Below are 27,475 nucleotides of genomic sequence, written 5' to 3' on the forward strand. Positions count from 1 at the left end.
CTGAAAACCAGCACTGGACTTGGAGAAGAAATAGGTTAAGGAGATAGATATAGAGAAGGAGAAACTATGTAACTGTACAATTTAAAGTGATATCAAAATATATAGGCGCAAAGACACAAATTATGGTTGCACTGACAGTTATTTCTGGCATACCCCGGCCAGGCAGTCCTTGCTAGCAATGCCTGCAGCAGATGCGAATCATTCCAAGCCCCAGGGGAGCGCAGCCACGTTGGACACCCCCATCCCCAAAAGCACCCAGATACCTAAATAGAGCCACCGGCCCCTGGCAGAGAAGCCACAGACAAGTCGGGGACAGGGACGGCGCCGGCGGCGCGGCCGGGAAGTGCCGGTGGGGCTGTCGCCGCCCGCGTCTGCCCCGGCGGCGACAGCCCCACCGGCACTTCCCGGCTTCGTAGCCACGGAAGCCACATGTTTCCCCCGAACGCGGCCAGCACTCGATACCCTCGGGGTGTCCGGCAGCACTGACCGCTGCAGCGGGGACGGGTCCAGTCTTGTTTTGCGGAGAGCAGAGAAGGGTGACCCGGTCCCTGGGAGCTGGGGTGAGGCGAAGAGCAGGCGGGCGCTGAGGTAGCCTTTTGCTCCTCTGCGCCTTTGATCAAGGAGCTCTGAAAAGCAGGAAAAGATGTCAAATGATTTTTGGAAAGGGAAGAGAGAATGCTGGGGGGAGGACGAAGGGAGGGAAAACGTCCAAAGCGAATGGAGTGCGTTTCTCCGCTGTATCCCGCGGAGCCGCTGATGCCGCGTCCGACCGTGCCCCCCTCTCCGCTGGGGGCTGGTAGTCGGCCCGGTACTGTCCCGCCGCACCGACAGCGAGGGAGGGCTCGGCACCGCGTACAGCGTCTCTGAATGAACCGGTGGGGAACGGCCAGGCTGTGGCCGTGTTAAAACGATAGTTGTAGATGCGGTGCGCTCTCACTTCCACAACTTGTCCACACCTACTTATTCTCAAAGTCTTTTCGAATAACAGACTGTGATTCCTTTCTAAACGCCTTCAGTTGCAAGCCTGTTTCATTGTAGCAGTTATAAGAGGATAATATCAAACTGGTTTGCAATATGAAACCTTAAAGAGCTGAAGACTCCTCAGAGCTGGGGTTGTTTCATAGGGCTGGTCGGCAGACCTCCGTGGATCCACTTACTGGTTCTTTAGTGCTCTCCGAAGGTGCCCACTTGCAGAGAGGTAAATGCGGTGACTCTGAATGCAGACTTGTGAGTATGAAGCCTTTGCCTTTCGGCACCGGCTTGCATGTTGTCTTTGTGACTTTGTAAAATCACTTAATGCTGGGGTAGTAAGAGCTGGCAACCCATCTTCTGTGTTTCACCGTGACTTTAAGCGAGTCAAGGACGTTTAAAGTCCAGGGAAGGTCGTTGACAGATTTTCTTAAAGTTAAAATAAAATATTGCAGCTCATCACATTACCATTATCTCTTGGAAAAAGCATGAAGAGCAGTGCACAGGAGTTATTTAGTTGATGGTGGTTTTAGCGAAGTTCTGTTCCTTTTGGCAAGTCCATCACGTCTAGGAAGAGAACCAGCATGTCAGAAAGTCTGTTTCCAATAAGTTTCCCCTTGGAAAAAAAAAAGGGAAAAGGTAGATCAAGACTGGTTTTGTCTCCAAGGAAGTTCAGTTTTTCAGCACTGTGCTTAAACTTCAGGAATTATGTTTTGTAGTGGGATAGGGAAGTGACAGAAGTGTGGGTTTCGGTGGAAGGGTGGGTGATTTTCATGAAGCATCAGGATCTGGTGCTGCAGCTAATGAGAAATTGCAGTTTGTATTTCATACATCCAAGAAAGAGGCCTCCCGTGGGAGCAAGCAGCCCCAGTTTTCCTGCTTTCCGTGGAACCGAGCTCAAGGCCACAACAGTCCACTAACTAGGCTCTGGTTACTCCCCCTTCGAGCTGAAATCTTCACTCGGGTACCACATCAAGTGTGGTATATATGGGTATACCCACAGTGTGTTTAACTTAGAGATAACACTTTAAAGCGGTGGGAAGAGGGGGTGAAAGCGTGTGATAGACAGCTCGAACATGCATGGCTTGGTCCTGGGTCCGTTTTAGCTTTTCCTTTTTTAAGCTTGTGTTGCTGTTTGAGTGGCGGCACAGACTTGTTTTCCTGATTAAATACACTTCGGTACTTCTCTAAGGAGACTTGGCAGGAGGCGAGGCTTTGGAGAAATAAAATTTCAGATGGTCAAGACCTTTTTACAGGCGACACTGAGAGACCGGGACCATCTCGTCCGCTCTTCTGCTTCTGGTGCTGTGCTGTACCTTTAGAGGAGCTATTCTGGGAGCTCGGGTGTGCGCAGCATTTTAGCAGCTACACAAAATAAAGAAATTTAAGAACAAAAGATTGCTCTGGATGGTCAAACTGGAATGAGTTGGAAGGCTACATTTAGGAAGTGGTTTCTTGGACACTAATTAAGACCATTTGCTTGGGGTTGCCATTATTTTCCTTTTAGTCTGGAGGGCACAATAGATCAAATGATTTATACATCATTAACAATTCTTGTTAACCATAAGCAGGGTTGGGTTTTCCATACTGATTACTGCGCAATGCAGTAAAGACTTGTTTTATTTCTCCTCCAGTGTCCATATGAGCAACTTAACGGGAAAGACCAGCCCAAAAAGAAGCGCTTCAACTCACTTACGCTTTCTAATGTGTGAATATTAACATCTTCCACCCTGTGAAACCAAAGTCCATCAGCCCTTTGTGGCTTCCACAGTTGAAATACTGGCGTTTGCTGTACCTGATCCTGGCTCCCAGTGAATGCATTTTAATTGTAATAAAACACAAACTGAACCATATGTGCACGTGTGTTTCGGATGCCGCATTGTTGATCCCCCTTCTGAGCTACAAGTAACGGGTTAGAATCTCATAATACGGTGGATTTCACTTTAAAGCAAACTAAGAGAGGCAGCATATGCACTCATTAAAACTCCACGGATTTGTTTAACGTTGCTTTTGTATGCGCCGTGATGTCCAAGACGACTGTGGTACGCCCAGGAGTTTCGGGAGGGAGGGGCGGGGAGGGACGTTGTGTCGTGTGTTGTGCTGTGCTGTGTTGTGTTGATGTGAGCACCGGGCGCTGCTCCCCACCGGCAGCTGTGGGTGCCCCGGGCTGTTCTCCCTCGGGCGTGAGCCCGTCCCGTTCTGGGCGCCGGGGGATGCTCCGGCCTCCTTGTGCGATGAGTCTGGAGATGCCGAAGCAGCAGAGCGCCATCCGGCCAGGAGCCCTTCCGAAGAGAGGCCGGGGGAGCCGTCGACTGCAGGCCGAGCCCGGGGTCCCGCCACGGGTCTCTGGGGGGCCGGGGGTTGGGGGATCCTGCAGCCGTGGGGCAGGGACGAGGAGTCTCCCTGACACACTCATTACCGGATTAAACCCCCGGCACTGAGATGGGGGATGGGAGAAAGAAAGGCTCCACAGAATCGCTTAGGTTCCTGAATAATTTAAATTCTTTGTATTTGATTGAACATCGGTCTGTTTGGTGTCCAAGTTTGTAAAAGCCTTTGAAAGACAAAACAATTCTGTTTGCAAACATAATATAAAGTGTAAAGCGCACTACAGATATTCATGAGCAGCCAGGAGGTACCGAGCACTCCTGTACGGTAGAGGCAACCTTGCCAGGAGCTTCTTCATCTTTGTTTCATTAACACGAAAGTTCCCCTTTATTTCCTGCTAGAGTTACTGATATCCGGACTACCGTATTTAGTGTCTCGCACGACTTTTCTCACAGATCTTCATTAAGGCTAAACGGTACTCCCGAAAGATGTCCTATCAACCGTGTTGATGAATTGCTGCGCCCAGAGAGCCCCACAGAAGCCCAGGCCCGACGGGTACCTTTAAACTGAGCCGGTCTCAGCTCCTCCTTACCCCTTTCCCCGGCTAACCCTGGGCAAGAACCTGGAGCCAGGGAGTGCGCCGGTAGGGACCTTGTTTAGGAGGGAGTGGGGTTACCCGGAGGGACTGGATGTTGCAAAAGGCAAGGCTATTTTTCTTTCCATTTATGTACTTTCAAATGAAGCAGACAGTTTCATTTAGACGGGAAACTATTGTTATTTGCTTGGTGTCCCATTTTGGTCCTTCCTCAGCTTTGGTTGAACGTAATGTCTTGAAACCTATTCCAAAAAGATGCTTGCACAGTCTTCCAGATGCTAAGACTCTAGACCATTTGAACGTCAGCGCTGCCTTCTGGTAACAGAAAACATCCAAATGGATTTCGTTTGTGTATTAACATCCGTCAGATGGGAGGGTAGCACAGTTTAGAGCTAAAGTCTGTTTCCATCGTTTTAGCAACCGGGTCCACATGAACATCTCGTCTGGCAAGTCAATAGGTTGAAGCTACAGTGAACGCTGTTTAAATATCGGAAATGACTTGGAATAGCTGTACTAACAAATAGTGACTTAACGTATGAGGCTATTACCGCTGTTTATATAGCTTCGCGTGTGCATGCAAATAGACGGAGAGGGGGGTCATGGCGGGGAGAGACAGCTATAAAGGCACCCGTCGAGCTGTGCGCCCCGGGGATGCGGGCTGAGCTCAGCCCCACTGCGAAGTGCCGCCGGCGAGTCCCGGCTCCGTGCGCCGGTCGCTCCGGCTGAAGGGCCACTGGCTACCGCTCGCCCTGCCACCGCTCGGCCTCCGCTCCCGGCCGTCCTGCTAGGTGGGGAATCTGTAACGCCATGCGCGCGTATGTGACCTCCACGGCAGTAATAATGAAATAAAGCATGACAATAGTTAGGTGCGAGGCAGCAGGTGGCTTATTATAAGCTTCGCATATTCCTCTGCCGCCTGTTCCCATTAGGGCACCGGTAATTGGGGAAAAAAAAAATATTTTATCCGCTTTGGAGAGTAAGCGGAGGAGCAGGGAAGAGTCAGCGACTGCTCTGCCCAGCCGGGCCGGGCTCCCCAGAGCCCCGGGCCCCTGCGCCCTCCGGCAAAGTAGCAGCAATAACAACCGTGGTGATTATGATGACAATAGTAATTATTACTCTTGTACCTTGGCGCGGATGTCGGCTGCTGTCTCAGGGAAACTTAAGAAGAGAGCAAGTCCCATGAAGGCACCTCACTCTCAATGCGCGGTCAGCCACCTCCCAGTCCTGACACGGACCGACGGGTTCAGCTAATCCTGCCCGACGGTGCTCCCGCTTTTGCCTGGAATGGCTTTAAACTTCCTACTCGACAGTGGATTTCATTAACACCTTATTGTGAAAGTGCTCGCGATCCAGACCATGGGAGCAAGACGGGCTTGCACGACCCCGGATCCGGCAAAGCAAACTGCGCGCTCAGAGCTGCCACTCACCTGCCCCAAACCCACTCCCCCCGCAGGGAGATACTGCGGCTTTTCTGTTCTCGGTCAGCAGCGCTCCCCCCCCCCCCCCCCCCGCCCCCTCAGCCCGCCACCTCCCTGGCTGGGCTTTCCAGGTGAGCTACTGTCAGCTGGCCTGCTCTCTCGTCGCAGGTCCCCGTTAGCAGTGCCTGCCCCCCCCCGCGCTGCTCTCCAAGCCCTGCCCGCGGGAGGGCGGGCGCGGTGCTGCCGTGGGGCCTCGGCAGCGGGGGAGCCCGGGGCGGGGAAAGAGGCTCCCTGTGACACCCCGCTGTGACCCGGCCATGCCGATCTCCGCTCTGCTGGCAGCGCCGGCTGCCGGCGGGGCGCCCGGCCAGACCCCAGCCCGCCCTGCGATGCGCACTTTGGCGGGGAGCGGAGCCCTGCCCCCTCCGCACATCGCCGGGTCTCCGCTCCCTGACCCGCTCCACGGAAGGCCATTAGCATCCCTTGCTTCCCTTTTTTTTACCATCTTCTAATAGATTACCAAGTCGGCCACGTAGACCTCAGGGTCACATGGCTCAGGTGAGAAGAACTGAAACCGTCACGGGAGTTAAGGGAAACAGGCAAACGAAACCAAAGCGCGGAGTCATCTCGTGTTCCAGCTCCAGAAGGGGCTCCCCTGCCACCCGGCCCTTGCCGAAAGCCCCTTCCTGCAGGAGCCGCCCCGCCGCAGCCCCCCCGGGAGCGGCCGGGGTCCGGCTCCCTCCTCGCCTCCTGCTCCGGCGTGTCCCCCCAGCCCCTCTCTGAGGAGGGAGGCTCCAGGCACGAGAAATGATTCCCGACTCTCTATTTTTCTATTGTTTTCAGCCGGTGGATCAATTGTCATCAGTACTGTCACCTAAGAAGCAATGATTCCGATTCATCTTGGCATCTGATTTTATTCTAATGGGTTAAATTGGGTTCACTTTTACAATTACCCCAGGTTTGACTGCGTAGTATTGCATGACAACTCACAGTTTCATCGGGTTTGGCAAAGCGAGGTTGCTCCATGAATCCGTATATCATATCACATCAGATCAGGCTGAAGTTTGCTGTTTAGCGACTCCATTTGAGAGGCTTTTTATGAAAGTGGGAAGGGTTGATGCAGTCCATGGCTGGTTCACTGCGATTTGAAAGGAAAAAAAATGTGGCGTGATGGCAACAACACGGGGTTTGCTGCTCAGCTGTGAATAAGCACAGAACGAAAAAAACGACATGATGGGGGAACGCTCAGCTTGCTGCAGTATTTTTATCAGCCTCTCAGTCCTCGCCTTTTTCTAATTTCCTAATATGTTCTTTGCTTTATTAGTTTTATTTACAACCAGCTCCCCATTAACACCTCACCTGATTACTGAGGAGCTGAGACAGCTAATCGAGAAAATCCAGCAAACCAGCCAAAATTGAGAGGTGGGATTAATTTTTGCTTTCATTCATTCTTCTTCTTTATTTATCTATTTGGGTTTGGGAAAAGATTTCGAAACAAACAGAAAATAAAAGGCAGGTATAAGTGCATGGGAGAGGTCAGAGGTTAGAAATCCACGTCAATTCTATATTAGAGACTATGGGGGGGGGGGGGGGGGGAATCTTTCCACCAAGCAGCTTGTTTATTTTAATTAACATAGGGATCCTCTGCTAGGAACAAGGAACAACCTCCATCTACTGGCTAGATCATTGCGTCTCTTCTCCATCCAAAACCCATCCCTCATCACTCATTAAGGAGGGTACAATTTTGGAAGAAGCTTCTAAGGTCTCAAGGTAAGCTTCTGCATGAGCCTTTGCTAGCGATGCCTCTATTTGTACCTCACGGATGTCATTTGCGGGGTGTTTCTTTGGCGTGGTGACTCGTTTGGGTTTGGTTTGGTTTTTTTTTCTTAAACAGCACAGAACGGTTGTTTCCCCAGGTGTATTCGCAGACAACATTTGGTGTATCTGTGTTTTCATCTAGAGAAATAGCAGCCTAGGAAGACTGAGCCATTCAGCTCAATTAGGGGCAAAAAAGGAGGAAAAAAGAAAAGAGAAGAAAGGAAAAATAAAAAGAAAAAAGACTGTTTCTTTTCTGTCTTCTTACTATATTTTTTCTTTTTAGCCTTTTTAAATTTAATTATTATTTTTAATGGAGTGGCTCCTTTCACCTGTCTGTGAATAGAGCCTACTGTAAGAGAGTCCTTTTCAAAAGCATCAGAATATGATAGTTTCCAATGGCTTCTTTACAAGCGGAGTGCAAACACGGTTACGGTTAGTATCAGACAACTAGGAAGCGAATAATGCTGAGGTCCTGGGCGGTGAACAGTTCTGTGTTAGACAATAATCCGCCTCTCCCGCTTTCTTCTGGCCGTGTGCTTACTTGTTTGTGGCCAGTCACAGCACTCGGCTATGTGTCTAGGCTTACTATGCAAAGTACCGAATTGTTTATTGTTTAAATATCATCTCCTTAAGCAAATGAATACGTGGATTATTTTACATGTTTTCAGATTACCGGAAAGTACAAGCATGTTGGAGGTTTGGGGTTTTCAATTCGGTGATCCTTATGGTTCAAGATGCCCTGGGCTAGTGTTACTCGTGCCGCCCGGGGGTAAGAGGGGCGGCAGTGCACTTGTCCTCCCCTCCTTCCTAGCACGGGAGTCCCAAAGTTGACCTGCGGTACACTCGGGAAAGCTCAGGGCAGGATAAAGACGTGGAATTCTAAATAACGCCGGAATTAAAATTAAAAAAAAAAAACAAAACAAACAAACAAACAAAAAACGAACAAAAAACCCCCACAACAACAACAAAAAAAACCAAACCGAACAAACAGCAACCAAAACACACCCCCCCCAATCCATTTAAATGCTGAAAACGACGTTAACTATGTTTGATGCCCCCGCCGAGAGATGTAACTCTATTCAGATTTTCCGTCTTTGTGTCTAGATTGCTCGTATTAGCCCCAGACTTCACAAAGAGATGAGGGTGATCATTATTAGCACTGTATTCCGCCACAAGCTCTCAGAGCAGAAAATAGTTAGGATTTAAAAATAGACCTGGCTTTAACCACCCGACTCGCAGGCAACAGGACCGTAATCTTGATGCTGTTATTACTACGAGCTTTAAATTTCTGGAAATAATTAAACTGGAAGTGTCTTGAGAAGTTCAGAAGTTCAGGTACCTGACGGAGACGTGTGAAGTTCTTTCTTCTGCCCTTACGGGGCAGGAGTCTTGCTGACCTGGCGCCTGCAGCCTGGGACAAGAGATGGCCTCATCTAGGATGGACTAAATCCACACCATTCCGGCTCAAAGAACACCCCCCGCCGCGCCCCCCCCCCCCCCCCCGCCGCCTGAACGCCCTCCCCTTTCTTCTAATTACTGTTGGTCAATTATTAATTTGCATGTAGACCTTGTCCTAAATCCTCAGAACTAAACGCCAGCTCGTTCACGCTGTAATAGGCTTTAGAGCGTAGCCCGTGGCCAGGAAGAATAAGGGCTGTATCGCAAAGCGGATCTCAGTGACCGCATGCTGAAATCCGTGCAGGGCACACGCTAATTACAAAGGTGGAAACGGCTCCGGGCAGGGCGGCAGCCGGCAAGGCAGACGCTTTACCTGTGGTAATCCCAGCAGCGATGTGTTTGTTCCCCCTCATCCTCGTTAGCTGGGGAGTCTGGGTATGGCCTCACAGAAAGGAAAAGCCTGAGAGCGCCTGTCATGTTACTAAAACGTTCTGAAAATTGCACGAGGTATCCTTCCCAAAAGGCTGCGGCAGAAGGGGGTAAAAGCACCCTGCAATGAGAACCTACGTTTCAGAGGCGAAGTGCTAATGCAGATGGATTCGTAAGGGATAAACCGGTCGATTTGGATTTCAGATTCCCTGTCGTGCTCTTTGTGAGCTGTTCTTTCCCCTCCCCAAGCAAACCAGCAAACCCATGTAGAGACCCCCGTTCCGCAGCGGCAACCTTTCGCTACCAGCCTGCCTTGGAGCAGACATGTTCCCGTTTGACGCGAGGAAGGAGAGCTCAGGAACATTGAAATAGATTTACCTTGATCTCCCACAGGCCTTTTGAAAACGGAGAAGTCACGTTTGATGCTAGCAATAAACTTTTCGTGTCCCTTTAGGTAAGAACTGGTCTGCCAACATTAGGATATTGATCAGAAAACGTCTGGGAAAGCCCTGGCCTCGTACTGGAGCAGCAGTAGCTAGTAGCATATCCCTAACCGTACCTGGTGGAGCAGAAAGGACGGACCCTCTAATTAATTAAGTGTGCCCAACCGGAGGAAGTTCAGTCATTTCGGACTTTATGAATCTGCCCAGGTATTCCTAACGGCGCCGTCGAGCTAAGGTAGAGACGGGAATTTAATAAGCAGTGACTTTGGTGTCTCGGGCTTGGATGGACGCTTTGGCGCTGCACCTGCGGACAGCACCTCGGAAAGCCCGAGACAGCAAACTGCAGAGAGGCCGAAAGAGACAGGATTGGTGTGCGCTCGGAGGACGAGCTGCCCCTGCTTTAGCTGCCCTGAGAGAGCTGGGCCCAGCGCCCCCCAAGGGGCTCCCCTAAACCTCTCCTTTCCCCGCTCCCAGAGGGCGCGATGAGTATGACCGTCCTCAGCGCGGCAGGGACACGGTCACAGCCAGGCGCGGCCGTGGGGAGTACGAGGGGGAAAGGGGGGGGGGGGGCGGGTGTCGGCGGTACCTCCGCCAGGCATACGCGGGTGGCTCTCGCAACGCGGGCACCGTGGGACTCGCGGAGCCAGCACCGAGGAGCAGGAGCAGCCCGAAGCTGAGGCAGCGCGAGTTACCCCGGACAAAATACCTGGACGGGCATACAGGAATATTTCGTTCAAAGGGAAATAAACGAAACCAAACCCGAACGTGCCAGGAGAGTGGAAGGGTTATACTGCAGCTATCGGGAATAAACTCTTCTCTAGGTGAGGGGTTTTTCACCTGTGCCGACAGCCGCCAACACAACCCCACACGCCAGGTAGGCACACGACTGTGGAAGCAGGGTTTGCGGACAGCAAGCCCTTCTCCGACAGGCGTCCCTGTGTGTCGCTCCCCCCCGCACCGCCTCTCCTGTTCCCGCCATCCCGGGCTGGCTGCGGCTGCGCTCCCGCTGCCTCCGCGGGACCCGGGAAGGGAGGGGGGGAAAGTGGCTTCTCCAGTCTCCCGGAGCAGCCGGGGCAGCTCGGAAGGGTGACGGGAACGGGGGATCCTTAACGAATAGCTCCCGTATCCCGGATCGAATCACCTTGTTTATTTTTTCCTGATGGCTTATTGTGCTAATTGACTTGTTTTCTCCAAGGAAAGCCTATCTCCCCTCCTCCTTCCCCACACACAGGTTTTCTGTTTTCTCCCCCACACTCCCTCTTATTTTTTTTTTTCTTTCCCTTTTTTATTCCAGACCGGGAGTGCTCTTGCAGGAGATTATGGCTTGTGGAGGGATCTACCCGTTTTAAAGGAGATTCCCTTACCCCTTTGAGTCCCTTTGGTTTTATAGCTATTACTCTCTTATTAAAACACACACACATATACAACACATTGATTTCCATCCAAAAGGGCTAATTACATTACTTACAGTAAATAGCAGCCCTGCTGTCCAGGGTTTAGTGTGCCAATAGAGGAAAAAAAATCCCAGTTTATTTCACTTGATTGACTTCATCTTTGTGTGAAATTGTGTTTTATGAGCTGTATTCTGGCACTCGGCAGAATGTAGCAACATTCAATCTGCAAATAACATTAATTTTAGCTACTTAGGGGGAAAGAGAAGGGAGGAAACTGGCTGCCTGAATCTTGGGTTACATGGAAGAGGTGACTCGAGGAGCCCCTGAGGATGTCTCTGGGATGCTTTGGAAAGGAAGTGGGGGCTGGGGTACTTCTTTCACTAGTCGCGCTCGGGTTCGGTGTGGAGCGTCCCCCAGGGAAAGGGGAGCGCAGAACTGCCGCCAGGAAGATCCTTCAGTAAGGATCGAGGTGTCAGGAAACAGCCGGCAGCTGTTCCAGGGAAAGGCAAGGAAGAGTGGTGTGAGAAGTAAGTAGGAAAAGGAGAAAGGAGGGGAGGGGGAGCAGAGAAAGAGATTAGTCGGGAAGGAATGTATCTCTGGGTCCCCCGCACACAATGAGCGCTCTCAGCCCGCAGCCGGGGAGCGGGCAAGGAGACAGCCCCGCCAGCACGTTCCCGTACAGCGCAGCCCGCCCCGTCGGGGCAGCCCGCGGAGAGGACCATAGGTCCTGCTGTGGATACGGGCGGGTCCAGCGGGATTGGCGCTCCCCGGCGGCAGCAGGGCTGGTAAAGCGGGGGTAAGCCTTCGATCCTCCCGGGAGCTGGGCGGGCTTTGCTCTCCGGCCGCCAAAGCCTGCGGCCGCCTTCCCTCCTGACCGCGGCTGCCAGGTCCCGGGACGCGGGGAACGGGCAGCAGTCTGGCCGCTCCGTCCCTCTGTGGCTGCCCCACAGCGGCGTTTCTCTTCCCTCTCCCCTCCCCGAGACGGAGTCGGTGCCAGCCCGAGGGGCCGCGGAGCGGAGCTTCCCCCGGCGTGGCTCGGCACAGGGCCCCCGGGCCACCCTGCCCCTCGGCAGGCGCCGCCAACTCCCGGGACTCCGTGTTTGGGGGAGGTAATAAACCCCACCCACAGACCGACTGTAATGTTTGTCACTGCTTGCCCATCACTAGGGGTTGAGAGGAGTATGACAGGTCTTTGTTGTCTGAATAAAAATCAGTGGCAGCTCAAGGGAGAGAACTCCTCCTACTAAATTATCAAAAATGGGCTGGCTTTAGGCTCTTAACAAATTGGACAGAGCTCCGGAAAGCAGCAGTCCCAAATCCAACCTACAGGCACTGGGAACTTTAAAGCAACCGGGGACTGCTGAAAATAGCACTTCTTTTTGCTTTCTTTGTATTCAAAACTATATCCTTTCCCGACCGATTCTATTGCCCTAGGTCCAAGTCTCTCCAGTCAGGAGCCCCAGCTCTGCAGAACAGTATCAGATCCTTTAGCTCGCTTTTATTATTTTATTTTTAAAATTAATTATTATTACATTTCCTCCCCTCCCCCTTGTTTGTTTTCTGCACATCTTCAGGAAGCCCTCGGTGCTTGTGCAAAGAGAAGCTCCTGTTGCAACCTCCTTCCCTGCGCTGTGCAAACATTTTGTGTAAACATTTTGGATGATCTAAAGACTCTGGGGTCTGTATATGGAAATAGTGGGGTGCAGAGCAGAAGAAAATACTTGTCCTTTCCGTCCCCCAGCCATGCTTTTCCACGGGATCTCCGGAGGCCACATCCAAGGAATCATGGAGGAGATGGAGAGGCGATCCAAGACCGAGTCCCGCCTGGCCAAAGGGGGACAAATGAACGGCCGAGAAACGGTAAGAAAGGAGCTGGCACCCTTTGAAGGGAACCTCTGGCTTTGGGGAAGAGAAAGGAGCTGCTTCTCTCTGCCCTTCCCTCCTACCCCTCGCTTGCAGAAATCCTCTCGGGGCTCCCTGTACACCCACCGTAGTGCCGGGGGCCTTGCGGACAGGCCCAGTTACGCATGTGTGTAATCGATGCCTTGCTTGTGCTCTCTGGAGTAACGGGAGGAAAGCTTTTTAGCTGGTAACCGGGGCGATTTTTCAGCCCCTGCGCCTGCTCGACTCGCTGCGGCCGCTCTGCCTGCCCGAGCGGGCTCAAGCTGGAGTTTCGGAGGTGTACTGTATCTTTTTTTCCTCATTCCTGGCACCTCCTAAATTAAACCGCAAACCGCGGCCGCTTACTTGTCGTAACCGTTTTTAGTCCGAAATGTGGGATTGATCCAAAGAGGCACCGCTCTCTCTGAATGTTATGTGCGCCGACTACCTTGCTTAGCAGTAACATTCTTTTCTTACTCAAAGGACCAAAGTCTCCACAAATGTACTAACGGGATGGTGGAGAAACTGAGTGTCACGCTGTGTTTTGTGCAAAGCGAGATCTCCTTTTTTCCAACTTGTAAGGCTTCCGCCGATCGCGCACAAGGCTCTGCACACAAAGTAACGGCCTGGAAAACTGCTTTGAGGCTTTGAGCCATAGGGTCCTTCCCCCCTTCTCTTAAATAAACTCCCGCTTTGTTATACGAGGATTTGCAATGTAAATTTAACTCGCCTTTCCAATTGCTAAAAATAAAAAAGTAAAAGAGAAAAGAAGGGCGTGGAAGAGCTTCAGATTGAAAAATGATTGCGGAGTTGCCACTTTTAAACAAGTTGCGACTTTAGAGCAAGATTTCGTTCCCCCCCCCCCGTTTATCAGCAAACGCTGCCCCGAGTTTCCCGGCAGAGCTTTTGTCTCTGCGGTCCCTCCGTCTCCCTTTGTCCCGAGCGACACTCCTCGTGGGGAGCAGATTAACGGGAACTTGAAGAAGTTTCCTGATGAAAACACGCCAGGTTTAGCTAAGACCAGTCTGTGCCCACGTCCCTGTGGAGAGAGCGTTGTCGCTCACTCTTTACACCATCCACCTGTCCCCTTTCTGTTGCTCTTGTTTTAAATGGATTGGCTTGCTTTGGAGACGGAGGTTTTGGCTCGTTTAAGAGCGGCTGAAGATTTACTGGAAAGTCGGGGCAAGCCTGCATCCTCTGCCATAAAGTTCTGGTGCAGCAAACCGGTGTTTTTCTACTTTAAAATGCCTTTCTTGGAGAGTGCTCTAACACTAAAACGGCAAAGTAAGGGGGAAACTACAGGCTTAGGTACCAAGTTCGGTACCTCAGCAAATAATGGGCTCTACTTTTCTTCCTGAGGCCTAATCAGTTGTCTTCGCATATTGAAATGACATTAGATCGCTAAGAGAGGTTTAATGGGATAAACACGAAAGCTGAATCGCGGTAAACGGTTCCCTAGCGGGCATGGTCCCGGCTCCCCCTCAAACTTCCCGCCGGGAGAAGGCCGTCGATCCCAGCGAGCGGTCGGTCTCCGTGTACCGGCCACCGTGCCCAGCCCGGGCTGCCCGCTTGTCCTTCTCTCCCTGTCTCATCTCCTTGTGGTGTGGTTGTTTTGCAGAACATGCCCCCAATGAGCCCCGAGAAGCCTGCTTTGTGTGCTGGTTGTGGAGGGAAGATCTCAGACAGATATTACCTGCTGGCTGTTGACAAACAATGGCACCTCAGGTGTCTTAAGTGCTGTGAATGTAAACTGGCTTTGGAGTCAGAACTCACCTGCTTTGCCAAGGACGGCAGTATTTACTGCAAGGAGGATTACTACAGGTACAGCAATAAGCCCCCCCCCCCCCCCCGGTTCAAAAGTACGTCCCCTCAAAAGGCATTATGAACCGAAGCGCTTCTTAATCCATACGAGCTTTTAAAGGTATCTTTTCGCTGTCAGCGATAAATCCTGCAAACGTATCCCCTCCAAAAAGTCTCGCGCTTTCAAAACCTGAAAGGATCCGCAGGGGACACGCCGAGTGAGCGTGTGTACCGGTACACAAACAGACGCAGAAGACCCCGGGTCTCCCGCTGCTCTGCGGTTTCCCTCCGCAAACGCCAGAGTAAGACCCAGCAGAAGTTTCTCTGCGCCAGTAGTCTGTCAGTTTTTCCACTGCCGGGAAGAGGGCCCGGGGAAAGCGGCAGCAGCGGCTGAGCCCGCGGTCCCCTGCACAGCCCCGCAGCCGTACCGCCAAGCAGCCGGGCCGCGGGACCGGTCATTCGTTGCATGTGTACGTTACAGCTTTCCCGCTGCCCTTCTTGTCTTTACACGGATGCCGGGAGAGCGGGGATTCGTTTCTCCCCCTCCGCGTTTTTCCATGAGCAGGAGCAGCGTGAGGGCTCTTGCAAAAGTCCTAAGAGAACCTAATAGATCAGCTTGGCAGAAGGAGCAAGGCGTTCCCCCTGGGACCCCAGTGCTGATTCCCCAGTGGTATTTCCCACCAGCCGGAGCGCCGGCAGCAGGCTGCCAGGGACCATGGCAGGCAGCAAGGGTCATCCCGGAATGGGAGGGAGAGACCCCGGCGGCCGGTGGGAAGGCGGGCGGCTCAGGGCGAGGTCTGCCGTCTCCTTTCTAGGTGATGCCCACTTTCCTGTTTCCTTCAGAAGGTTCTCTGTGCAGAGATGTGCCCGCTGCCACCTTGGGATCTCAGCCTCTGAAATGGTCATGAGAGCCAGGGAGTCGGTTTATCACCTGAGCTGCTTCACCTGCACCACCTGCAACAAGACTCTGACCACGGGGGATCACTTTGGCATGAAGGACAACCTGGTTTACTGCAGGGCCCACTTCGAGTCCCTTTTGCAAGGAGAATATCCCCCCCAGCTGAGCTACACCGAGCTGGCTGCCAAGAGTGGAGGGCTGGCCCTGCCCTACTTCAACGGCACGGGCACGGTCCAGAAGGGCAGGCCGAGGAAACGAAAGAGTCCTGCCTTGGGAGTGGACATCGTCACCTACAACTCAGGTGGGAAACACACGCCGAGCCTCCCTCCCACTCCCCTAAAAGGGCGTTTTCGGGCTTCCCCTTAGCTAGGCAGTGTGCGAGGAGCTCAGCCAGGCCAGATCCTGCTTAACCATTGGAAAATCAAACAAGCAGCCCTCTGAGGGCTGGAGAGTTCGCAGGAAAGCTAACAGCAGCCCTCCTCAAAGGCTGTCTTTGCCTATTAATGTCAAACACCCGAAGTTAGGCACTTCCCATGGTAAAGACAAAAAAAAAGAAAAAAATCCCAGCTCCAAACACACAACTCCCTTGCTCTAAAAGAACTTCAGATATACTGTTATGATTATTTGTACTTCAGTATTATTAAAAAGTATTTCACCAGTTAGACCTCAAATTTGAGGCGATCAAACGGATCGGAAAAAAAATAGATTAAAAGTTATAGTACATGGCTCCTACAAAGCCAATGCAGTACGCACACAATTCCACTTTGCCAATTTATAAGAACTAACTCTTCAGGCTGAATAATTCTGTTTTACTGGCAGATAAACGAGCAAATTACAAGAGGCCAACGAGTGTTGTTCCCTGCAACTAAGCCCTAACAAATGTAATAAAGGATGTTTTCTGCTCTTTCAACGGTAGGAAAGGAGCAAGTGTTGCCCTGTATTAAATATCTTCCCTAACTTCAGTTACTGAAGTACCCAAAACGTGTCTAAACACACAGTGTTAGGGACCAGAGGTACAGGGGTTGCAGGTATGGTCAAGCAGTTTAGGTGGCGTTTAATTAGATGGAAGCCGAAAGCAGTAAGGGGAAACCCGAATTAACAAGCTACCTTCTCCAAACATTGCTTTAGAGAAACACAGGCTCCCCGTGAACGGTAAGGAGTAAAGAAGGGTGTGGGAAGTAAAGGTGGTGCAGGGCCCTTCCCTATAAAGCAGGAGCCGGGGAGCTCCGACCCCTGACCACCTCTCTGGGCAGCGGCGGAGCGCTGGCCCTGCAGAAAAACCGGGAGAGGATCAGTCAGGGCCTCCCTCCCCTTCCAACCAGCGCAGGTCGATAAAAGTGCACCGCTTTCGACCCGGAGGTCTCTCCCCTCCACCAAGTTCAACCCGCCACCACTGAGATTCCTAAACGACCCTCCCCCGGCATTCCCTCCCCTCCGAGCAGCAAATCGGGGCTGCCCGCGGAACGGGCTGCAGCTGGGAACCGGGCTGCTCTGCAAGGCCATTTCATCTCCTCTGGTGCTGAGACCTTGGAGCAAGGGTAATCACTGCGCTAATTGTTCCTTGTTAATTGAAGATGACATTGGAATCCCTGGCTACGGAGCGGTTTCCAACCAGTCCTGAAAGCTCCTAAAGCAAAGGGAACCCGCAGCGCAGCCAGGGTTCAGGATTCGTTCGATCCTGGCTCTGAGCGGTGTATTTCCCGCCCGTTCACTCTGTGCTATGTCTGACCCGCACCCCACCACTCTAATTCTCCCTATCCCGAGATGGAAATGTTGGCAGGGACTAAATTGTCCCTGTAAATTCCGTTAGAATTAGGACCAGAATTTAGGGAAAAGTGAAAAGTTGTAGATATGATAAAACACCCCTTAAACTTCAAGTCAGGACTCCAGAGAGACATAACGTGCAAACGCTGTCATAGCTTTTGTGTGTTAGTCTTTAAACTCCCCTTCTGTACAACAAGGGGGTATATAAAATGTGCCTCTGACTCCAAACGAGATTAAGAGGCACTACCCGTTATGAAAATACAGCTCACTGCATCGAGATCTCACAGAACCCTCGGGGCAACGGAGAAAAAAAAAAGCAGTGTGTTGCTTTGGACGCAGGCTAGACGGCGGAGACACTTGATCTGTTAGAGCCGTGATTATTGTTATTATTTTTAGGTATTATCTAAAAATGGCCAGAGTTGACACATGGTCTCGAGAAAATACAGTTTGCAGCCAAACTGTATACATCCGGCGAGAACGACTCCAGACCATTGACCTACTGCGCTCCAGATCCAGTGGGAGTAAACCGAATCTGTAACAGTTACGAAATGAGTTGCAGTAGGTGAAATCGTTTCTTGAAAGAAAAAAAAAAAAAATCTCTTAATAATTGGCAGTCACTGTCCTACACGCATTTTTCATTTTGCCTGTGACTCAGTAACTGCTCATGCACGTAATCATTTACAAAGGGCAACCAGTCCACAGAAAATTAAATGTTGGACCCCTGACTGCCGCCTTCAGAGGGAGAAGTGGGGCAAGATCTGGAGCCGGACTCCCTCCTCCTCGCAGCTCGGTCCTTTTCCTCCGAGGCCCCGGCACCGCGGGCCGGTTGGCCGCCGGTGGGGCTCGCAGCGGAGCGATTCTCCCCTCCCGGTCCGGGGTCTCCGCGACCTCCCCGGCTCGGACGGGAGACCCGAGGGACACAGGCGCAACCCTGTTCCGTGCATCCGCGTTAAAAGCGCGCATGGGCCAGGAGACTGCGCTCAGCCTAGGCTCTGGCAACTTAGTCACTGCTAAAGTTTACTCGTCTCTCACTGTTTGGTGAGAACCGCCAGTTTAACTTCCCCAGTGAACCCAGGCCTAGGTTTACTGGGTTTATCGAACCGCTCACAGCCTAGGGTGCCCATATCGACGCGGCAAGCCCTTAGAAAGGAATCCGACCTTTAAAAACGGATCTCTGATTAGGCTAACAACTTCGCCAAGCTGCGCATAAACACGTGTATTCATTCACCAGCGGCCTGGCAGTACCCTGCTCAGGTTTGTGAGAACATTGCTTTCAGGGCAGCTAAGCACAGGGCTAGAAAGGCAAATCAGATTCTGCTGTCAGATCTACAACAGCTTTTCTATTCTGTATTTTGTTTAGTAGTTTAATTTCTGCTTCTCATCTCCTTGGTTGTAAAGTGGAAACACAACAATAAATAACTCAAAATGTTATGAGGTAAAAGCCATTCATACTTGCGAGCTGTCTGGAGTTAATGTGAAAAATGGAAGAAACTATTCAAAAGTACTTAAAACATTGAAGGCTTTCTCTATAGTACCTCTTATATCATAGAATTAATATGTATTTTGAGGGAAACCATGTTGACTTACAGCCCACAGGATATAGAAATGAGATGGTGAAGAAGATTTCCCTAGGAAAATATTTTACACAGCTGTTGCTCAAAGAGCTGTTTACGTTATTTCACTATATATGTATGTGTGTGTGCGACAAAACTATGATGAGTTCACTTGAACAACTCTTGGCAATAAAAAAGCAAACTGTTCTAGCTCTTTCCAAAGCAAAATTAACCCCCCCAATACACTGAAAAGAAATGAGCTTTGCCTTGTTTTTTGCTTTTGCTTAGTTATTCAGGCAACAGTGTAAAACTCTGCTCTATGTTGTGGCCAAACCACATAACACTGTTTCACCCATGTAAAACAGAGTCAGACAACTGCTGTATAAACTAGGATCTCTCTTTCTATTTTCTCTTGAAAATGAAAGCTAAAGTAGATCACAGGCAAAAAAAGTACATCACAGAAACAAAGGCAGTAAGCAGGACAGAGGAGCCCAAAGAAGTTTGCATTGCTGCTGTAAAGCGACCCAAGAAAAACAACACAAACAAACAGCTTGGAAGTCTCTGAAGTAAAACCCAAGGACTGAATTCTGGTACTCTAATTTATGTCAGCTCATAAGTTACAGCCCACGTATAGTTTGACTGAAGGCAGTGTGATTGCTTGTGAAAACAAGTAGTAAATACAAACCAAATCTGGTCTGAAATTGTTTTTAAAGCAACTTTCAACTCCTGGTATTTTCAGAAGTGTCAGCTTACTTTGTTTGAAAGTGCAGATACACTTCTTAACAGGGCTAGAAGTAAATCTAGCTATAATTAAATATTCACCTGATTTTCTGTCAGAGTGTTGACTTACTAGCATCTGTTCATGTTGACTTGTCTTATAATTCAAAAGAGAAAACACCTTCAAGAAGCTTTTTATTTTCTCCTAGTTTCAGATTGCTTTGCCTCTGTTTTTAGCCCTGTCAACATCAGTCTTTCTGTATTGGGTGCTTTCCCTCTTTCTCCTCTCTCCCTTTTCTTTTCTTTTAGAACTAAGGATCAACTAGGCCTAGTAAATAATCCAACAATTGTTGGAAAGCAGTTCAAGAATTCAAATGGGCAACTAATGAAACTTGCTCTAGTTTACAGACATTCTGAAACATTTTTCATTAGCTGCTCTTTAATTAATATTCCCTGCTATGATGACACCATTAATTTCCTCATCTGTGACTGAGCTATCTTTATAAAAGATATGAGATCTTGTGAATTCTTGTGACTTGATAACAGCTTTGGATTTTTTTTTATTTTTTTTTTCTGTATTTTTTTTTAAAGCAGAAAATAAAAATACAGAGGTCTGAGTTTTTGTTTTTTGCCAGTACTGCAATTTCTTTCCCTCATAAGAAGCAATGATGCCATGGTCCCTGAATAACTCTTGTGCACAATTCACACCCACCAAAGTGTAATCTGAAACAAATCCATCTTTCATAGGCACTTTGGAAATCCCTAATAAGGGAAAGCAGGAAAACTCTTTTCAAGTTTTGAGCCACTAGTTGGTTGCTTACGGAAACATCTTAAATCAGTACCAACTAAGTGCTATTGCTGATTGGGGTTGAGATTGGGGAACTGAATCAAGCCTTGATGCAACTGCTTTCTAGACATGTTTTACAGACAAAAGTCTTTGAGCAGCTCATATAAACTCCAAGGCACAGTCCAAGAGCATTTATTTTATCAACAAAACCCTTTCTGGAGAAACTGTCATAACAAACTTTCCTGCTGTACATCTCTTTTTATAGGTGCTTGTGATGTGGGGGAAAAGCTCAGGAACATTCAAAATGCTGGTTTGACCTTTATTGTTCTCTCAAGCTAAGAGTGTTTCTATGAGTGAGATTTCAAAATCTGAATGAGATTTCAAATGACTCTTTGAATGCCCAAAGCAAAACTATCACCATAGGAAAAAAGACTTGTTTGAAAATAAATGCCAAAGGAGAGAGAACTTTCTAAGTCTGCCTTTAGCAGGTACAGGCTGGGGGGACATGCTGTGTTTAAGAATAGGAAAATGTAATCTTATGGATCTTTTTTTGTCTCACTTAATTACCACATCTTTACTTATTCTTGCACCATCTTAGCCCTTCCTTATTTGTTTCCTTCTTATTTTGCTTGCTTGCTTCCTTCTTTCCTTCCTTCCTTTTTTGCTTGTTTCTTTTCTTCCAAACAGTATGTGACTCAAGATTTTTGCCTCTATCATTTACCCTACCTGATGCATGGCCACTAACTCCTGGTTTCATTTTGTTTATTGAACAGGTTGTAATGAGAACGAGGCAGATCACCTGGACAGAGACCAGCAGCCTTATCCCCCTTCCCAGAAGACAAAGCGCATGCGCACCTCGTTCAAACACCACCAGCTTCGTACCATGAAGTCCTACTTTGCTATCAACCACAACCCAGATGCCAAGGACCTCAAGCAGCTTGCCCAGAAAACAGGGCTGACCAAGAGAGTTCTGCAGGTAAGATGCCACATCATAGGCTTGACCCAATTTTCCCCTACCCCTGCCAGTCAATAGCATTTCCCTTATGTGTAATGATAGTGATATATGTAGAAATACTTCCACTAGGTGTGTCCCTAGTGGGTGTCCGGAGGGGTATGTGCCAAATGTGCCATATGTGCCAAATGTATGCCCTACCGCATCCAGGCAGCCAAATACTACAATGTGAGTTGCAATTAGCTGCATCCTCAACATTAGGAAACTGTCTCAAGAATCTACTGACCCAGTAGGATTCCTGGGATCTGTAGTCTCTCAGTGGTGACCTTATTAAGGGCAGAGGTAGAAAATATACCAAATTTATACACACTGGGTGAAGCCTTTGGGCTCCCCTGAAATAGTTAATATGGCCCCTCAGTGAGCAGATCCCCTGATATGTGGGAAGGAAGCTTTGGCCAATATGATCCTCCATGACCAGCCGGCTCCTTCTCTCAATGCCTGTTAGGCAACTGTTACTATTAAGGGCCTACATAGTAAAATGTCACTTCTCTGTGAAGGACAGCCTAGAAAATTACACTATAAAAACATCCCTATAGAGTGCACACTATCTCAGTGAAGTTAAAGTGAAGTGTATATTTTACACAGAGTGCCAAAGAAGGAGAGCGATGGAGGTAGAAGTAGAATCTATTAGCTGCAATTCCTTGTCTGTGTTACATGTTGCCTAAAAACATTTTCAGTGAGCCTTACAGAACAGAGAGACCAGGTGACCTGTATCAACAATCTGTATGATAGGGTTGTTGTAACTACTCCTCCTTCCTCTTTGGTCTTTTAAAATGATCAAGGCAAACTTTCAGCCTTGGCAAAAATCTGCTCATTCACCCTCTGCCTCAATCTTTATGTGTCCTGACCTAAAACCTACCCAAGCCAAGAATACACTACATGGACATCAAGAAAGTCACTTTCCCTGGGTGAGTGAGCAGATTTTTTCTTAAGGCTGCTCTATGAGGCCTGCACACTGGGCTGAAACATTCCAGTGAGCACCTGTAGCACTGGGCCTTGTATGCAGGGTCCTGCCTGTGAAGGAGTCAATTCCACCAGTAACAAGTGAAGCTATAGAGGGATTTAGTCTATTTGCCACACATGAACAAACACCAACAATTACTTAAAAGCAAGAACAAAGACAAAATATAACAAAACAAAGCAAGCATCGGTAAAGAAATCAATTGGGATTGGTTTGCAGGTTTGGTTTCAAAACGCAAGAGCCAAATTCAGAAGGAACCTTTTGCGGCAGGAGAATGGGGGTGTCGATAAAGCTGATGGCACCTCACTACCGGCACCGCCCTCAGCAGACAGCGGCGCACTCACTCCACCCGGCACTGCGACCACTTTAACAGACCTGACCAATCCCACTATCACTGTAGTGACATCAGTGACCTCTAACTTGGACAGCCACGAATCCGGGAGCCCCTCACAAACTACCTTAACGAACCTTTTCTAACATTTCAGTTTGGTTTATTTTTTTTTTAATTCTTACTTTTCATTATTATTATTATAATATTATTATTATTATTTTCAAGCCTTTTTTTTTTCTTTTTTTTATAACAAACCCACAAAATATTTGGGAAAATAAGCAGCTTCATGTGTAGCATCTGCAGCCACTTGGCAAATGAGTTTGAAGTAAGATATTGCTATAATAAATGAACATTTATTGTTGTTAAATTGTACTCAAATTTTTTAAATTCATCAAGTAACTGAAGAGAAGGTTATGAAGCATTCTAATAAGTGCCTCTTAAAATTGTATATTACTTATTTCCAGTACCTTGAGAAAAATGAGTATTGCCACTTAAAAAAAGAGAGTCTTTTCCCTCCTTGATAATCAGATAGGAATCAGTTTAATTGTAGCCAAAACAATGCTGCTTCAGGATTGAATATTTACTTACAGCATTTAAGAACCCCAAATTTTACTTAATTTTTATAACACATCTGAAAGTTTTCAAATGCTGAAAAATAAATACAAAATGAATTAAAGTTCTCATTGGAATAGTCACACTGGACATGCAGTGCTTTTTTCCAAGGCACTAGTCACAAGCCTGATCCTTCCTGAGCACTGGGGATTCTTACTGGGATAGCTAAATTCTCCTCTGCCAGTTCTTCACCCAGCTGGAATGTCCGTGGCCACCACTGAGAGCTGTGACTGAGTGGAGGGTTTGGAGAGAGAGACCCAGTGATGAGCGTGCATGTGGGTGAGGATGGCAGGCTCAGGCTATTGGCCTCCAAAGTTGTGTCCTGTACAAGAACAAGGCAAGGAGGCAAGATCCGGAAAACACTGGATACAAAATGAGCTCACTCCTGTATATGTTAAAGTAATGACAGCAGAATAACAGTTCAAGTGAGGAGTCCTACTGATTCAAAATATTGCATAGGGAGGGGTTTTCATCTTTTGTCAAGCAGCTCTGATTTGGAATGAAAAAAAAATTAGAACAGTTCACTACATGGCCTTGATACTGTACCATTAAAGCAAACAGGAGGTTGCCCACCTACTTTAGTGAGCACATAAATAATTTCCCAGAAGAAGTGTGCATGTGTGCTAAGTGACTTTTTGATAAATCATACTTTTTTTCAGGGAAAATGGAAATAAGCAAAATATAATTTAATAAGATGTTTAAGGAAAATTATCTCAGCACAATTTATACATTACTATTTTGAATTTACTTTAGATATTTCCTGAGATTGTATCAGACACTATGTTTAACACATGAACTTAAAATCTTTTGTTCATTAATATCTCTAACATATACTTTAACTTTTTAAACTTTTTATTACAGAAAAAAAAAGCTAGCAAAAATTCTTACAAAAATGGGAATTGGCAGTGAATAATTTCAAAGCAGATAAACTCAGAAGCCTTGTGGATGCTGATCTGAATACATTTCTTAGTTTACAATAGTGATCTTTCCTTTTTTAATTTTATTTAAGCTAAAAGTCTGAATGGTCTGGGCAGTGGTGAATGTTCATTTGTATCCTTTTATTGTAGTTGAACACCAATTAGATTGTGGAGAGTCTCAGAAACAAAACCGAACAAAAATCAGTCAAGATCTATGTCTTGCTTTTAGTGGATTGTTAAGAATAACTTTGCACATATATCCCACTTTTTAGACACCATCAAATCTCTTTTTTTGGTGGTCAAAGTGGCTATTTAATATATTTTAAAGGTGTCCTTTTTGGCTGTATAAATGTGTGGTTACATATTGACAGTTCACTGCCCACATTAAAGTGCATTATTGTAATTTTTGCTCAGGGTTTTTAGAAAATTAGCACAGAAAAGTAGCTTATTTTTAAAAAAAGATGATGGAAGAGATGTTAACACTGTAATAGAAGAAAGGTGTGTTTGCCATTATATATTTAGCAAGTATGGTTATCATCTTCTACGGATATTAAATCTTGACTTTTCCTATTTCTATTACCTTATGGGCATTTACCACTAACCAGACCAAACGACCTTGGTAAGGCTGAGATCTTTATTAATACACTTTTACAGGTAAAAATATTGATACTTATAAATTTTGTTCTTTGACAGAACAATATATGGTACTAGAGATCTACTTTATTAAGTAGACTAATTAAAACTCAGTTCTACTATGTGCCTTATGATATACCTTGGGAGTAAGTTTGTGAAAAATCAGGATATATGTGTTGTTTGTTAAATTAACTGTTTTAAGCCCTTTTGACACCTCACTAGTTTTGTACTGTTTTACCTCTTATTTCTGAAACTCTTTTTATGGTGTATCCTGTTAGAGGGGACAAACATGTCATAGAAAGCAGTTGTGCACTCTTTCAGATATAGTTGATAAATCCAATAATCTTATATATTGAGCTTCGTGTTTATAGTACAGTAAGTGGTCTAGCAAAATTGTCCATGTTTCTTTGTTTATTGATAAATGCATTGTATAGAAACTATTTCCCCTAAATATTTATGGACCAAACAATTGTGATATATCCTATTAAATTTGTGTGAATAAACCATTTTGAATCTAAGGAGTTTTATTTCCCATCAGTTTTTTTGTTTGTTTTGTTTTGTTTGTTTCTTTTTATTCCTTTTAATTTAAAGTCTACATGTACCAGTGCGTCTCTTTGCTTTTAGGGTACCTGTGAACAATTGGTATGAAACACGGAAACACAGCCTTTTAAATATTTTTAAATATGGTTCCTTCTTAGGTTTTCAATTTCTTCATATTCAATGTATATGCTAGTGCTGGTGCAGTTTAGATTTTAGCCTTTTAACCTCCTTTTTTGAACATGCAAAGTAATGCCCCACTGATTTGATACTGAAACCCTGCCTTAGACTTCTAAAAAAAGCCAGAAAACTAGCAGCTAAAGTAATTGCATGAAAAATATAACCTAAATAATATAATGAAATGAATCAAGATTTAATGCTAGGTATATTGAACACAAAATAGAATTGCAGACCCCGAAAAGCCAGGTTGCTCTGTAGTTTAATAAATTGTCACTATGATTTCTTTCAGGGAGAACAAATCATGGGGCATTACAGCCAAACATCCCGACGTTTGAAAATTCCCTAAAGTATTAAAAGAAGGGGAAAAGTTTGATCGGAAATCCACTGCAGTGAAGACAAAGACAATATTAGGTTATGATAATCATACATTTAAAAATCTATTGAGCCAAAAAATAAAAAGAAAAGACTTGATGTCATTTCCTGAATGTTAACAAACCATATGTTATTTCATGGTGTCTAATTAACAAAACTGAAGGCTTCAACAAATGGTGTGGTATTAAAAACAAATTTAGAGGAACTATGTATAAAATCAGAGCAACCTGGCAGCAATCTACCCAGTCCATATTTGAAGAAAACTTTTCTTTAAAAAAAAAAAATTAAAAAAAAATCACATTTGTCAAGCACAAGTACTTGTAAAATAAAATCTGAGCGCATTCATTCCACTTGCTTGCTAATGTGTACTAGTCATATCTGTTAAATGGACTTTTGTAAATTCAAAGAGAACTTTTCACTCATTTGAGACCATAGGAATCAAAATTCAGTAACTTTAGTCCAGTTGTTTCTGAATTTATTTTTTTTTAATGAGACAAATCTGCATGCACTTTTCCATCTGTCACATATAGTGTACATTTCTGTATGATGAATTTCTCTTTGCTGTTTCTTGTATAATAGCTTTCATTAATAAACATTTTGTTTGATGCAAACATAGTTAAATTTATGTAAACACATAGCTAATTGTTTCAACTAATTTAAACTTTTCTTTTCAAAAGAAGCAGTACAGTGCAGTTCCAATGTTATATATATCTATAATTGAAATGAATGAGGTAGCAATACTGTTGCACAGTGTAAAATTATTTCCTTTAGTGTTAACTTTTTAATTTTTTAAACTTCTCATATAAAACTGATGTGTTAAAAAAAAATCCCATCAGCATCAACAATAAAACAATCCTCAAATTCTTCATCAATATAAGAACATAAGCAGTACAGTACAGTATGTAAAATTCTCAATCACTTTTAGAGTACAAGAATATAATTTGTGGATCCCTAAGCTGTTTACATGGTCACTATGCAAGTATGTTAGAAGAAGTTGGTCCTAAGTTTCCCAGTCCAAATCGCAGATGATTTTTACAAGCAACAAACAAGTGTATAACAATAACCAATTCTTAATAATGAGGTTTTGTAACTGTTAAGCAACTATTGCAGAAAGATTTTTTAAAATATATTCCTATTTAGCTGTATAGCCAAAGGTATGTTAAACAAATTAACATATAAAAGACTTGCCAGAAAATCTTTCATTAAGATGACATTTTTATTATATACTAATGAACCCTATGTAAACAATGTAACTTTTATGAACGATGGACATTAAATATTTCACTTACGTGTATTCTCAGCATTTTGCATGTTTTCTTAAACTTTTCCAGTTTCTGAATTCTAAAAAGAAAACCATACAATTACTAACATAACACAAAGTTACATACAGATTACTGCAGTCATCTCTGGAAACCGGTAACCAAGAGTCTTCTAACGGCAATAAAAGGTATCATTTATTGGTGGCAATTATGTGAAGCATTGTTTAAACAACAGTTTTATAGTATGTTGTAAAGTTCTATTGAAAAAGGTTAGCATGTTGGACTTAATTCAAATCAGCTTGATCAGAAATTTAAGTATATTGTGACATTCTTAAACTAAGCCTTATGTGTATTTATTACTGCAGAAAGTAAGTAAATGTAGGAAAGCAGTTATTCATGTTACAGCAATAATGTGGTTTCCCCCTGTTGTCCATAGGAAAATATTACAAACATTAATTATTCAAATCAG

At 46.4% G+C, this 27,475-nt stretch overlaps 1 protein-coding gene and 2 long non-coding RNA genes across 13 annotated transcripts; 2 read left to right on the plus strand and 1 right to left on the minus strand.

Annotated features, from left to right (window-relative positions):
- The first annotated feature begins 394 nt into the window (after positions 1-394).
- LOC134160949 (uncharacterized) lies at positions 395-2,817 on the plus strand. The gene is made up of 2 exons (XR_009963751.1): positions 395-1,227; positions 2,604-2,817. It is a non-coding gene; the product is annotated as an uncharacterized LOC134160949 (long non-coding RNA).
- A 3,787-nt stretch (positions 2,818-6,604) lies between these two features.
- Positions 6,605-27,041, plus strand: LHX9 (LIM homeobox 9). 11 transcript variants are annotated; one of them, XM_062613434.1, is made up of 7 exons: positions 6,605-7,080; positions 12,534-12,652; positions 14,292-14,494; positions 15,317-15,672; positions 16,811-16,909; positions 20,966-21,168; positions 22,385-25,176. In XM_062613434.1, exons 2-7 carry the CDS (start codon positions 12,536-12,538, stop codon positions 22,640-22,642), a joined length of 1,236 nt encoding a protein of 411 aa, XP_062469418.1. In that variant the 5' UTR covers positions 6,605-7,080; positions 12,534-12,535; the 3' UTR covers positions 22,643-25,176. The 11 variants fall into 11 exon arrangements, with proteins under 11 accessions (XP_062469418.1, XP_062469421.1, XP_062469420.1 ...); XM_062613437.1 differs by lacking the exon at positions 6,605-7,080 and adding an exon at positions 8,676-9,409; XM_062613436.1 differs by lacking the exon at positions 6,605-7,080 and adding an exon at positions 9,770-10,272.
- Positions 6,739-8,608, minus strand: LOC134160958 (uncharacterized). Its single transcript, XR_009963754.1, has 2 exons — positions 8,468-8,608; positions 6,739-7,304 (listed from the first exon to the last, which is right to left on the minus strand). It is a non-coding gene; the product is annotated as an uncharacterized LOC134160958 (long non-coding RNA).
- Positions 27,042-27,475: the final 434 nt, after the last annotated feature.

Source organism: Pezoporus occidentalis, unplaced genomic scaffold (assembly GCF_034315485.1).
Source record: "Pezoporus occidentalis ecotype Australia unplaced genomic scaffold, CSIRO_AGI_Poc_V1 ctg167, whole genome shotgun sequence".
Classification (NCBI taxonomy): Eukaryota; Metazoa; Chordata; class Aves; order Psittaciformes; family Psittacidae; genus Pezoporus; species Pezoporus occidentalis.